At 46.9% G+C, this 12537-nt stretch overlaps 1 protein-coding gene across 1 annotated transcript; it reads right to left on the bottom strand.

The window, feature by feature from the left end:
- Positions 1 to 9337: 9337 nt before the first annotated feature.
- IQCF6 (IQ motif containing F6) lies at positions 9338 to 10112 on the bottom strand. Its single transcript, XM_016190069.2, has 2 exons — positions 9937 to 10112; positions 9338 to 9771 (listed from the first exon to the last, which is right to left on the bottom strand). The coding sequence occupies exons 1-2, from the start codon at positions 10006 to 10008 to the stop codon at positions 9400 to 9402; spliced, it is 444 nt and encodes a 147-aa protein (XP_016045555.2). The 5' UTR covers positions 10009 to 10112; the 3' UTR covers positions 9338 to 9399.
- Between the last annotated feature and the right edge of the window lie 2425 nt (positions 10113 to 12537).

The following is a 12537-nucleotide window of genomic DNA, read 5'->3' as shown; positions in this document are numbered from 1 at the left end:
CAGGGAGTCAGGTGGTAGCGCGACAGGTTAAGCACACATGGCACAAAGTGCAGGGACCAGTGTAAAGATACCTGGTTCGAGCCCCCGGCTCCCCACATGCAGGGGAGTCACTTCACAGGCGGTAAAGCAGGTCTGCAGGTATCTATCTTTCTCTCCTCCTCTCTGTCTCCCCTCCTCTCTCCATTTCTCTCTGTCCTACCCAACGATAGCAACAACAACAACAATAATAATAACCACAACAACGATAAAAGAACAAGGGCATCAAAAGGGGAATAAATGGTCTCTCCAGGAGCAGTGGATTCATGGTGCAGGCACTGAGCCCCGGCAATAACCTTGAAGGCAAAAAAAAAAAAAAAAAAATTACAGATGGGATGTCCTTGGCTCAATCTGGGGGAAGCAAGCCTCACTGCTGAGGGAGATCTCCAGGCTGACAGAGACTCTGTGTCAGGAAGGCAGCTCAGCCAGCAGAGCAGTTTGAGCCCCAGCACCACACAGGGCCTTGTGGGTGGGGCAGTGAGCTGCCGGGCTGCTCTTCTCTGTTTCTTTCCCTCTCTTTTCTCTCTCTTCAATAACAGATTCTTCTTCTAAATCAAGTTTGTTTTAAATTTTTATTTATTTGTTTATTATTGGACAGAAACAGAGAAATTGAGAGGAGAGTGGTCCTGGAGGTGGCGCAGTAGATAAAGCCTCAGACTCTCAAGCACGAGGTCCTGAATTCGATCCCCAGCAGCACAAGTACCAGAGTGATGTCTGGTTCTTTCTCTGTCTCCTTCTATTTTTCTCATTAATGAATAAGTAAAATCTTAAAAAAGAAAGAGCACATGACGCAAAGCCCAAGGACCTATGCAAGGATCCCAGTTCGAGCCCCTGGCTCCCCACCTGCAAGGAGGGGTCACTTCGCAAGTGCTGAAGCAGGTCTGCAAGTGTCTATCTTTCTCTCTCCCTCTCTGTCTTCCCCTCCTCTCTTGATTTCTCTGTCCTATCCAACAATGACAACAGCAATAACAATGACAACAACAAGGGCAACACAAATGGGAAAAAATAGGTTCCAGGAGCAGCAGATTCGTGGTGCAGACACCAAGCCCCAACCATAAATAACCTTGGAGGCAAAAAAAAAAAAAAAAATTGAGAGGGGAGGAGGAGATAGAAAGGGAAAGAGACAGAGGGACACCTGAAACCTTGCTTCACCACTAATGAAGCTTCCCTCCTGCAGGTAGGGACCAGGGGTTTGAATCCAGGTCCTTGCACACTGCAATGTACACTTAACCAGGTGCATCACTGGTTGGCCCCTTAAATAATAAATTCTTTTTGTAAAAAACAATACGCCCTTCCCATAAACAGTTGAAACATTACAGAAAAAGTACAAAAAGAAAGTGTCACCTCAGACTCCGCCATTCAAATATAACCATCATTAACATTTCTGGTACAGCATACTAGACATATTTCTATGCATTTTTTATAGATAGGAGAGATGGAAATACTTTCATAAAAATGGGATCATGCCATATGTCTTTTTTAGTGAATTTAATTTTACTTGATTCTAATTGAAGAAAGTGAATCTGGAGAAATTCTTGAACCTTTCAAATTTCTCCACCACAAAATATAACCCCCTTGAGAGATCCCTATATTTTCATTAAAATGCTTTTATTAGTGTTTTAACATTGTTTTTATCAAAGTATCAGTTTTCAGGAATGTTTTCTGTTTCCCAAGTAATTCTGTGGAGGAGGGGGCGGGGTGGGAGGGGGAGGATAATGGTTAACACATGGCTACAGTTTCTCATCTCCCTGTGCTCCCAGCAAAAGATTCTCACCCTCAGTTCAGGTCTGTGTCCATTATCTTGCACCAGAGCCTCAAAGCCCCTCCAACCTCCTCCTCCTCCTCATCCCAGAGTCCTTTGCTTTGGTGCTGACCCTATGAGTTTAAGAAAAGACAGGGCGGGGCTAGGCAGTAGCGCAGCGGGTTAAGCGCACGTGGCGCAAACACCAAGGACCGGCGTGAGGATCCCGGTTTGAGCCCCGGGTTCCCCACCTGTAGGGGGCGAGGGGGGGTCCCTTCACAAGCGGTGAAGCAGGTCTGCAGGTGTCTTTCTCTCTCTCTCTCTTTCTCTATCTTCCCTTCCTCTCTCGATTTCTCTCTGTCCTATTCAACAACGACAGCAATAACAATAATAACCACAACAACGATAAACAAGGACAACAAAAGGGAAAAAAATGGCCTCCAGGAGCAGTGGATTCATAGTGCAGGCACCGAGCCCCAGCAATAACCCTGGAGACAAAAGAACAAAAAAAAAAAGGAAAAAGAAAAGACAGGGGAAAAAAAGGAAAAAGAAAAAAGAAGAAAAGGAAAAAAAGAAAAAAAAAGGAAAAAGAAAAGGTAAAATTTAGAGGTAACTATTCCTTTAGTGTCAGGCAAACAGAGGGAACTCGACCCCTGGTAGACCTTCTTGGGGAAGGAGGGTGAGTTGGTCTGAGTCCTTCTGGTGGCTCCGAGCTTGGTCCTCTGACTATCCCACCCACAGTGTGCTCTGTGATCTCCACCAGCAGCCAGAGCCAGGCAGACACCCAAGCACTGGGCAAGCAAGGAGCTCCAGGGTGCTTTTAAAAAACTTTTTTCCCTTTTTGTTGCCGTTCTTGTTTACCATCATTGTTTTTATTATTGTTGTCATTGCTGGATAGGACAGAGAGAAATGGAGAGAGGAGGGGGAGACAGAAAAGGGGAGAGAAAAAGAGACACCTGCAAACTTGCTTCACCATTTGTGAAGTGACACCCGCCACCCCTGCAGGTGGGGAGCCAGGGGTTTGAACCGGGATCCTTACCCAGGTCCTTGCTCTTCGTGCCATGTGCACTTAACCCGCTGTGCCACCGTCTGGCTCCCCAGGGTGGTCTTTAATGAATATGCAGCATCAAGCGTTTACTGTCTCCTTGGCTCTGTATCCTGTACATGGCTTATTTCAATATTTAATACAATAGCCATGCTAGGTATATTCTTTTAAAATAATTTTTTTTATTTATAAAAAGGAAACATTGACTAAACTATAGGATTAGAGGGGTACAACTCCACACAGTTCCCACCACCAGAACTCCGTATCCCATCCCCTCCCTTGATAGTTTTCCTATTCTTGAACCCTCTGGGAGTATGGACCCAAGGCCATTGTGGGATGCAGAAGGTGGAAGGTCTGGCTTCTGTGACTGCTTCCCCACTGAACATGGGCATTGACAGGTGGATCCATACTCCCAGCCTGTCTCTCTCTTTCCCTAGTGGGGAAGGGCTCTGGAGAAGCGGAGCTCCAGGACACACTGGTGTGGTTGTCTGTCCAGGGAAGTCTGGTCGGCATCATGCTAGCATCTGGAACCTGGTGGCTGAAAAGAGAGTTAACATACAAAGCCAAACTAATTGTTGAACAATCATGGACCTAAAGGCTGGAATAGTGCAGGTGAAGAGTGTGTGTGGGGGGGATCCTCCATTTTGTAGATAGCTAGTAGGCATATTTTAGTTATATTTCAAAGGTCCTGTGGCTATACTGGTTTTTGTTTGTTTTTGCCTGAGCCTGAAATCTGATATGCAGGGGGATCCAAGTTATTGTCTGGGGAGATGATGTCATGGCTGGAAGAAGGACCAGAAAGCTGGATCAGGGAAGAGGGTAGCTCCCTAATGTGGGAAAGGTGTATAAATATTGCTGATTGTAAACCCCATCAATTTGATGTGATCTGGGGCCCATATTCAGCTTAGGAGCCTATGTGACCTCTGCATCCTGCTAGGTATATTCTATGAATATACTCATTATATAGAAGGGAAATACATTCTATTGAAGAAACTACAAATTTCATAAAGTTCATTTCCATAAATGTATTCACTAAGTGAATACATTGTTTTTTAAAGGTAATTACTTATGAAAATTAATTAATTAATTAATTAGTTAATGAGAGCAAGGAAGAGGGTTCTGCTGAGTGTTTTCCCTTCTCATCTTGTTTTTCAACTTCTGTGAGTGAGATCATCCCATCTTCATCCTTGTGTTTCTACTTACCTCACTTAACATGATTCCTTCAAGCTCCATCCAAGATGGCTGAAGCTGGTGAAGTCACCATTTTCAATAGCTGAGTAGTATTCCATTGTGTATACAGACCACAACTTGCTCAGCCACTCATCTGTTGTTGGACACCTGGGTTGCTTCCAGGTTTTGGCTATTACAAATTGTGGTGTTAAGAACAATAGGTGTACACAAATCTTTTTGGGTGGGTGTGCTCGGTTCCTTAGGATGTATCCCCAGGAGAGGAATTACAGAGTCATAGGGCAGGTCCACTTCTAGCCTTCTGAGAGTTCTCCAGACTGCTCTCTACAGGGACTGAACCCACTGGCATTCCCACCAGGAGGGTTCCCAAAAAGAGACTTTTCTTTTTTTTTTTAAATATTTATTTTATTTATTCCCTTTTGTTGCCCTTGTTGTTTTATTGTTGTAGTTATTATTGTTGTTGTCATTGTTGGATAAGACAGAGAGAAATGGAGAGAGGAGGGGAAGACAGAGAGGAGGAGAGAAAGATAGACACCTGCAGACCTGCTTCACCGCCTGTGAAGCGACTCCCCTGCAGGTGGGGAGCCGGGGTTCGAACCGGGATCCTTATGCTGGTCCTTGTGCTTTGCGCCACCTGCACTTAACCCGCTGCGCTACAGCCGGCTCCCGAGACTTATTTTCATCATCACTTTCACAATTTTCCCACAAAGACAGTTAATACTTTAAGCCACAGAATTGAAATAAAATAAATAATTCAGTAATACAGGAGTTCTAAGGGGACTGTGGCTCTGGAACAGAACTAGATAGTTAACAGTTTGAGAAAATAAATTACCTGTATCCAGAAGCAGATTCCACACAGCGCTATTTCCCAATGTGAAGATCTTATAAGGAAATAAGGTTAAGACATATTTTCATTTTTTTAAAGATTTGTTTATTTATTTATGAGGGAGAGAAAAGCAGAACATCACTCTGGCATTTGTGAAACTGGAGACAGAACTTGGGACGTCACAGTGAGAGTCCAGCAGGCCATTCACCACACCATCTCTTGGGTTGCAAAACACACACACGTGCATTTTTTTTGGGGGAAGATAATGGTTTAAACTATAGTTGTTGACTCATGGGTACAAATCCTCAGATAAAAGTTGTGGTATACATAATATTCAGCTGTTGAAAGGTTATGATATATTTTTTAATTATTTCAACCTATTTATTAGGTAGAGATAGAAAGAAATTAAGGGGGAGTCGGGCGGTAGCGCAGCGGGCTAAGCGCAGGTGGCGCAAAGCACAAGGACTGGCATAAGGATCCCTGTTCGAACCCCGGCTCCCCACCTGCAGGGGAGTCACTTCACAGGCGGTAAAGCAGGTCTGCAGGTGTCTATCTTTCTCTCCCCCTCTCTGTCTTCCCCTCCTCTCTCCATGTCTCTCTGTCCTATCCAACAACGACAACAACAATAATAACTACAACAATAAAACAACAAGGGCAACAAAAGGGAATAAATAAAATAAATATAAAAATTTTTAAAGAAATCTTAAAAAAAAGAAAGAAATTAAGGGGGGAGAGATATTGAGAGAGACAGAGACAGAGAGACATCTGCAGCCGTCTTCACCACTCATGAAACCTTCTCCTGCAGGTGGGGGCTGGAGCTTAAACCTGGGTCCTTGCTCACTATAGTATGAGTGCTCAACCAGGTGATTTCTTAAGACCAGAGGTGTTTATTTTTTCCAAAACTTGAAAATCCTGTTAGGGCTCAGATGGTTTCAGATGCAGTAACAGAATACCACAGATGGAGCATCTTATAAACAAAATTATTTCTCCTAGTTCTGGAAGTGGGAAGTCCAAGATTAGGATGTCAGCATGGTCACATGAAGGCCCTCTGCTGGGATTGGGTTTGTATCCTCACAAGGAGAGACTGTTGGTGTGAGAGCACCAGCCCCATTCTTGAAGGCTCCAGCCTCATCACCTCCCACCAGTTCTGCCTTCCAACACCTTCCTGCTGGGTGTGAGGGTTCACATTCCAGCATGTGAAGGGGGGGGGGCAGGGTCACAGATATTCAGACTGTAGCCCTATTGTTGTTAACTCTTCTTTTAAAAAAATTATTTTCATGATATAAAGAAAAAAGGGGGGGCTGGGCGATAGAGCAGTGGGTTAAGCGCACATGGTGCAAAGCACAAGGACCAGTGTGAGGATCCCAGTTTGAGCCCCTGGCTCGACCTGCAGGGGAGTTGCTTCACAAGTGGTGAAGCAGGTCTGCAGGTGTCTATCTTTCTCTCCTCCTGTCTTCCCCTCCTCTCTCAATTTCTCTCTGTCCTATCCAACAACACCAACAGCTATAGCTATAACAACAATAACAACCACAACAAGGGCAACAAAATGGAAAAAATAGCCTCCAGGAGCAGTGGATTCATAGTGCTGGCACTGAGCCCCGGTGATAACCCTGTGTTGGAGAATGGGCCCACAGCCCGGGAAGTCCAGGCCGCTGTTTCCATGAGGTCCGAGTGGGTCGACCCCAGGCTCTCCCCCCTCCAGGTTGAGACAATGGCAGGTCCCCTCCCCACCTCGTGAACTAACTAAGATGGATGGCTTCTCCAGAATGGGGGCTACCTTTCTGCACATGCCCCTCCTCTCCCCTTAAAACAAAGGCCATGAATTACTGTATATTGTGTTTGGCCTCACTTGAAAACCACTGCAAACTCGTGTTACTCAGCTGCCCCCTTCTTCCCGCTCCTCTGAAGTGCCTGTAATTTAGCCCCCGGGGGAAAATTGTACTGTGAGCTTGTGATCAAACCTTGTATGGTAGCTCTTTACTTGTGATCAAATAGTTTGTAGGTCAAAATGCGACTATGCGTCGTGTTGCTTTGTGTTTGGGTTAATGATTACTTTAACCTTTTTCCTGTGCAATGGGTATATCTGCTTGCTTTCTCCCTCAATAAACGAGTTGCCCCACTGAGGCTTTCCCAGAGCTGGCTGACTGTCTCTCTGAGCACTTGCCCTTGCCACACGGAGCTACCCCACGACTCCCAGGGGGCCGCTCTGACTTTTGCCACCAGTGGCCAAGGGGGCAGGGGATCCAGAGCGGCAGCCCGCAACCATGGAAGAAAAAAAAAAAAAGCGAGAGAGGAGAGAGACACCAAAGCATTGTACAGCTCTGGCTTATGGTGGTGATGGGGATTGAATCTGGGACCTCAGATAGTCTTATTGTTTTTGAGTTTTGTTTTTTTCGTCACCAGCATTACTGGGGCTTGGTGTCTGCACTACAAATCTACTGTTTCTGGCAGCCATTTTTAATCTTTATTTATTGGATAGAGACAGCCAGAAATCAAGAGGGAAGGGGTGATAGAGAGGGAGAGAGAAAGAGAGACACCTGCAGCTCTGCTTCACCACTCGTGAAATTTTCCCTGCAGGTGGTGGGGACCAGCGGCTTGAACCTGGGTCCTTGTGCATACAAACATGTGCATTTAACCAGGTGCACTACCACTTGACATCCTCTGAATCTTTCTCCAGTGCAGTGAGGACTGGGCTGGAATCTGGGCCTCATACATTACAAAATAGTGAGCTTTGTTAGCAGACCTTGTCAGAAATTTAAAAAATTGGTAATGAGGGTGGGAGTAGATAGATGGCATAATGGTTATGCAAATAGACTGATGTCTGAGACTCCAAAGTCCCAGGTTCAAACCTCCGCACCACCACCATAAAGAAGAGCTGAGAAGTGCTCAGGTCTCTTTCTGTCTCTCCATATCTATTTCATTAAAATAATTTTTACACCTTTTTATATTTATTTATTCCTTTGTGTTGCCTTTGTTGTCTTATTTTTGTAGTTATTATTGTTGTTATTGATGTCGTTGTTGGATAGGACAGAGAAATGGAGAGAGGAGGGGAAGACAGAGAAGGGGAGAGAAACAGAGACACCTGCAGACCTGCTTCACCACCTGTGAAGTGACTCCCCTGCAGGTGAGGAGCTGGGGGCTCGAACCAGCATCCTTCCACCGGTCCTTGTGCTTTTGCACCACATGCACTTAACATTAAAATAATTTTAAAAAATTTTTTAATGGGGATCAGTCGGGGGCGGGCAGGCGGTAGTGCACCAGGTTAAGCGCACATGGCATGAAGTGCAAGGATCCCGGTTCGAGTCCCTGGCTCCTCACCTACAGGGGGGTCTTCCCCTCCTTTCTGGCTTTCTCTCTGTCTTATCCAACAACAGCAGCAATAATAACAACAAGGACAACAAAAATAGGAAAAAATGGCCTCCAGGAGCAGTGGATTTGTGGTGCAGGCACCAAGGCCTAGTTATAACCCTGGAGGTAAAAAAAAAGGGGGGGGGGAAATGAGTGCTTAATTTGAATATCTATCTTTCCCCTTAAGATAGCCAGTTAAAGAGATTTCTTTTTTCTTTCTTTCTTCCTTTTTTGTATTAAGCCATCTTTACTTTTGCAGGGGCAGTCCTATCTATATGTAGCATAATACTTATGATTATAATCTGTTAATATTCTCTTCAGGATTTAAAAATTTGTACTTATAATTGGTAAAAACTTTAATTGTTTTTAATGGCAGATTTATATGTTTTGTTTGTTCAGCTTTATTGAAGTATAATTGACGAAGTTGTAAAATATTCAAAGTACAATATATGTTTACATATACATACTATGCCAGAACACAGCAGAATTCAGCTACTCAGCATAGTCTTCCTGGGCTGACAGACGGGAGCGCCCTCTCTCCCCCCTCCCCTCCCCTCCCTTCGGGGACCCCTGGATCTCCCAGGAAATGACCAGTAGGGGGGAGGGAAGTCTTGTCTCTCAGCTCCTGGGGAGGGTGATGTGGGCATAGGTGCTGCTCCTCAGCTCGAGGCCTGGTCTTCCCCAGGGGCTGACTATGGCTGGCTGCCACCGCCCCCCCGCCCCATGCACAGTGAGGAACAAGGTCGGTCCTGAAGTTACTCTGTTGGGGTGCCCTGTCCTCCCAAGGACAGGAATACTCAGCACTGCGCTGACCTGTGGACTCCAGGCCTTCCCAGCTGGCTGTGGCCGCAGCCCCACTGTCTAACACAGAATGGAGATGCCTGGACAGGGCTGCAGGAAAATTAAGCCCTATGTCTCCCCTGACTGTGGAGAGAGCTGGGATCAGGCTGGTCGAGGTGTCAGAAGCCAGTATGGGCCCTGGCATCTCTTTTGGCCGCAGGATTGATGGAGTTTGCATGTAGAGGAAGGGTTTCGAGTGGGCTGGCTGGAGCTGATGCTCTAGGCCAAGCCAGCAACCAACCTTTGCCGAGCTGGAAGTCAGGGAAGAGAGGGACTGATCCCTCCATTGTGGGTCTCATTTCCAAAGGGCCAATTGTGACAAGTAAATGTCTTTATTTGGGAGAGAGATCCAGTCTCCTTGGCTCTGCCAGCGCCCTAGGTCAAGAGGACTTCGATGTCGAGCTGCAGCCGGCTGGCTCTGACCTCATAGCGGCCCTGGATCAGGCCCCGAGTCTGGCTGACATAGCAGCGCCAGTGAGACTGGATGGTGCAGGCTGCTTGGCGCGCCTGGAGGAACCGTCTGCGGGCCTGCCACATCCGTACCTGTGCCTGCACCTTCACCACTGCCCACTCCTGGCAGGTGTAGAGCCTCAGCGCCAGGCGCCGTCTCTGCTCCAGCATCTTGGTCTGTGTCGACCTCCACCAGCCCTGGATGACCCAGGCCCTGAGTGCCGCGTGCAGTAACGTCTGGCGCACCATGTTGCCTCGCCACCATGACTGGATCCTTATGGCCGCAGCCTTCTCTGACTGGCCGGGAGAGCATGGAGGAGCTCAGCGGGGCGCCCTCTCGCTCCCCTTGCCACCTCTGCTGCCGAGGGCAAAGGGGACTGTGCCCAGGTGTCCCTACCCTCTCCTACCCGGGCCCCCAACCCACCTTATTTCCACCCGCACCCTTCCATCCAGACCACTCACCTTCAAACATTGCTCGTTATCTGCTGGGCAGGTGTCTTCTGCAGGGGTTTCACTCACATTCTGTGTGTCCATGGCCTTGGTCTTTGGGGTCCACCTATCAGTCAAGCCACTCCAGTCTGCAGCCCCGCCCTTAACTGTTAGTCACCCTCCATCACTAGACTCCGCCTACCTGCACACTGGGTGCCCCTCAGCAGCCCCGTCCTCTCACATGTTAGCCCTCTCCCTCTCTCTTCTTCTCTGACTCTCTCTTCTGTGCCTCCTGGTGGACTGGCGGGTCACCTCACCTACAGATAGATCAACTTATCTGTTACCTCTTGTCTCAGTGCCTTTCACAGGCCCAGCTGGTATCTTAGCCCTTTTCTACAACTTCCAGCTGCTTGTTCATGTTCCCGCTGCTGGTGCTGTTGGTGAAGCTTTCCTTCACGTAAGGAACACATAGCTAGCGTGGATTTCCAGAAACGAAGGTGTCAAGAGTTTGCGGGAGGGACTGGGTATGTTTGTGTCTAGAGTTGTGGATGCAAAGTATTTGAGCTGTACTGGGGAGGCCCTTTCCCCTGCCGCACCCCCCATCCTCTTTGTCTTCCTTTCCCTGTGGCATAGAATGGCGGGGACTCATTTGGGAACGTGACCCAGAGGAAAAGTGAGCTGGAGTCCACGTCGACTAGACTAAACGGGGTCCATCTACACTATTTCTTGTCATCCCCCGGAATCAGTTCTTCCTGGCCATTCTGCTAGAAACAGCTTCCAGGAGTACACACTCTTACCAGTAACTGCACCCATCTCCCGTGTCACGGAATGAAGATGTTGGCGGGGCAGAAGGGTTCCTTCCCACTATCATACAGACAAGTCCTTAGTGATTGGTCCCACAAGTGTGTGAACGGCAGAGGAACAGCAAGATCTGAAAAGTACAGAGGCAAAAAGCTGTTTTCTAGAAAACATTCTTCCTCTTTTCAAACATATAAAGTGGTAAGTAAAATTCCGCTTTGGTGATGTCTGATTGAAACTGGAGTTCCAGCTTGTCAGGAATATAAAAGATTATAAACATGTCAATTTTTTGTGGTGTGAATTTTGTGAAAACAGATGTAGCAGAATTCCCATTGCAGGACACCAGTAGACAGAACTACTATCAACAGTGTGTCAGTTAGCCTCAGAAATCACATTTTATTCGGGATAACTAAAGCAGTTTTCAGTGGAGTGGATGGGGACACAGAACTCCGGGGTAGGGGGTAGACAGCATAATGGTTATGCAAAGACACTTTCATGCCTGAGGCTCCAAAGTCCCAGGTTCAGTCCCTGCACCACCATAAACCAGAGCTGAGCAGTGCTCTGGTTTACAAACAAAACCCATAACTCTAGTGGCGGGAAAGGTGTGGAATTATGCCCATGGGGGGACGGGTGGTGGTGCACCTGGTTAAGTGCACATAGTACTAAGCACAAGGACCCGTGAAAGGATCCAAAGTTAAGCCCTCACTCCCCACCTGCGGGGGGCAAGCTTCACGAATGGTGAAGCAGATCTGCAGGGGGCTATCTCTCTCCCTATCTCCATCTCCTCTCTCAATTTCTCTTTTTCCTTTCCGATCAAGAAAAAAAAAAACTGAAAAAGGTGACTACCAGAGCAGTGGATTCTCACGAGCCCCAGCGATGACCCTGGAGGAAAAAAAAAAAAAAGAAAAAGAAAAGAATTGTATCCCTGTTATCTTTTTTTAAAAAAAAAATTTACGGGAGTCGGGCGGTAGCACAGCAGGTTAAGCGCAGGTGGCGCAAAGCGCAGGGACCGGCGTAAGGATCCCGGTTCGATCCCCCGGCTCCCCACCTGCAGGGGAGTCGCTTCACAGGCGGTGAAGCAGGTCTGCAGGTGTCTGTCTTTCTCTCCCCCTCTCTGTCTTCCCCTCCTCTCTCCATTTCTCTCTGTCCTGTCCAACAACAATAACATCAATAATAACTACAACAACAAAACAACAAGGGCAACAAAAGGAATAAATACATACATAAAATTAAAAAAAAATTAAAAAAAAATTTATTTCCTTTTGTTGCCCTTGTTTTATTGTTGTAGTTATTATTGATGTTGTTGTTGGATAGGACAGAGAGAAATGGAGAGAGGAGGGGAAGACAGGGGAGAGAAAGACAGACACCTGCAGACCTGCTTCACTACCTGTGAAGCGAGTGGGGAGCGGGGAGCTCGAACCGAGATCCTTACGCTGGTCCTTGCACTTTGTGCCATGTGCGCTTAACCCACTGTGCTACCGCCTGATCCCATCCCTGTTATCTTATAATTTTGTAAATATTAAATCACTAATAAAATAAAAATTTAAATTTAAGAAATTTGAAAAATCACATTTTGTATATCCTATGAGTCTATAATAAGCCAATTTCTACCAAAAATGATATTGCAAAATCATGTAAAGAAACAGGTTGGGGGGCTGGGTGGTGGCGCACCTGGTTGAGTGCACACACCACAGTGTGCAAGGACACAGGCTCAAGCCTCCCAGTCCCCACCTGCAGGGGGAAAGCTTCATGAGTGGTGAAGCAGGGCTGCAGGTATCTCTTTGTCTCTCTCTCTCTCTCACCCCCTTCTCTCTCAATTTCTGGCTGTCTCTATCA

The sequence above is a fragment of the Erinaceus europaeus genome, chromosome 12, assembly GCF_950295315.1.
Source record: "Erinaceus europaeus chromosome 12, mEriEur2.1, whole genome shotgun sequence".
In the NCBI taxonomy this organism is placed as follows: Eukaryota; Metazoa; Chordata; class Mammalia; order Eulipotyphla; family Erinaceidae; genus Erinaceus; species Erinaceus europaeus.
Note: the sequence above shows the minus strand (reverse complement) of the source record. Positions and strands in the feature narration are given on the sequence as shown.

Coding starts and splice junctions, on each gene's coding strand:
- IQCF6 (XM_016190069.2), bottom strand. CDS start 10,008: ATGGACACACAGAATGTGAGTGAAACCCCTGCAGAAGACACCTGCCCA. Junction 9,772..9,936: donor ATAACGAGCAATGTTTGAAG/GTGAGTGGTCTG, acceptor TCTCCCGGCCAG/TCAGAGAAGGCTGCGGCCAT.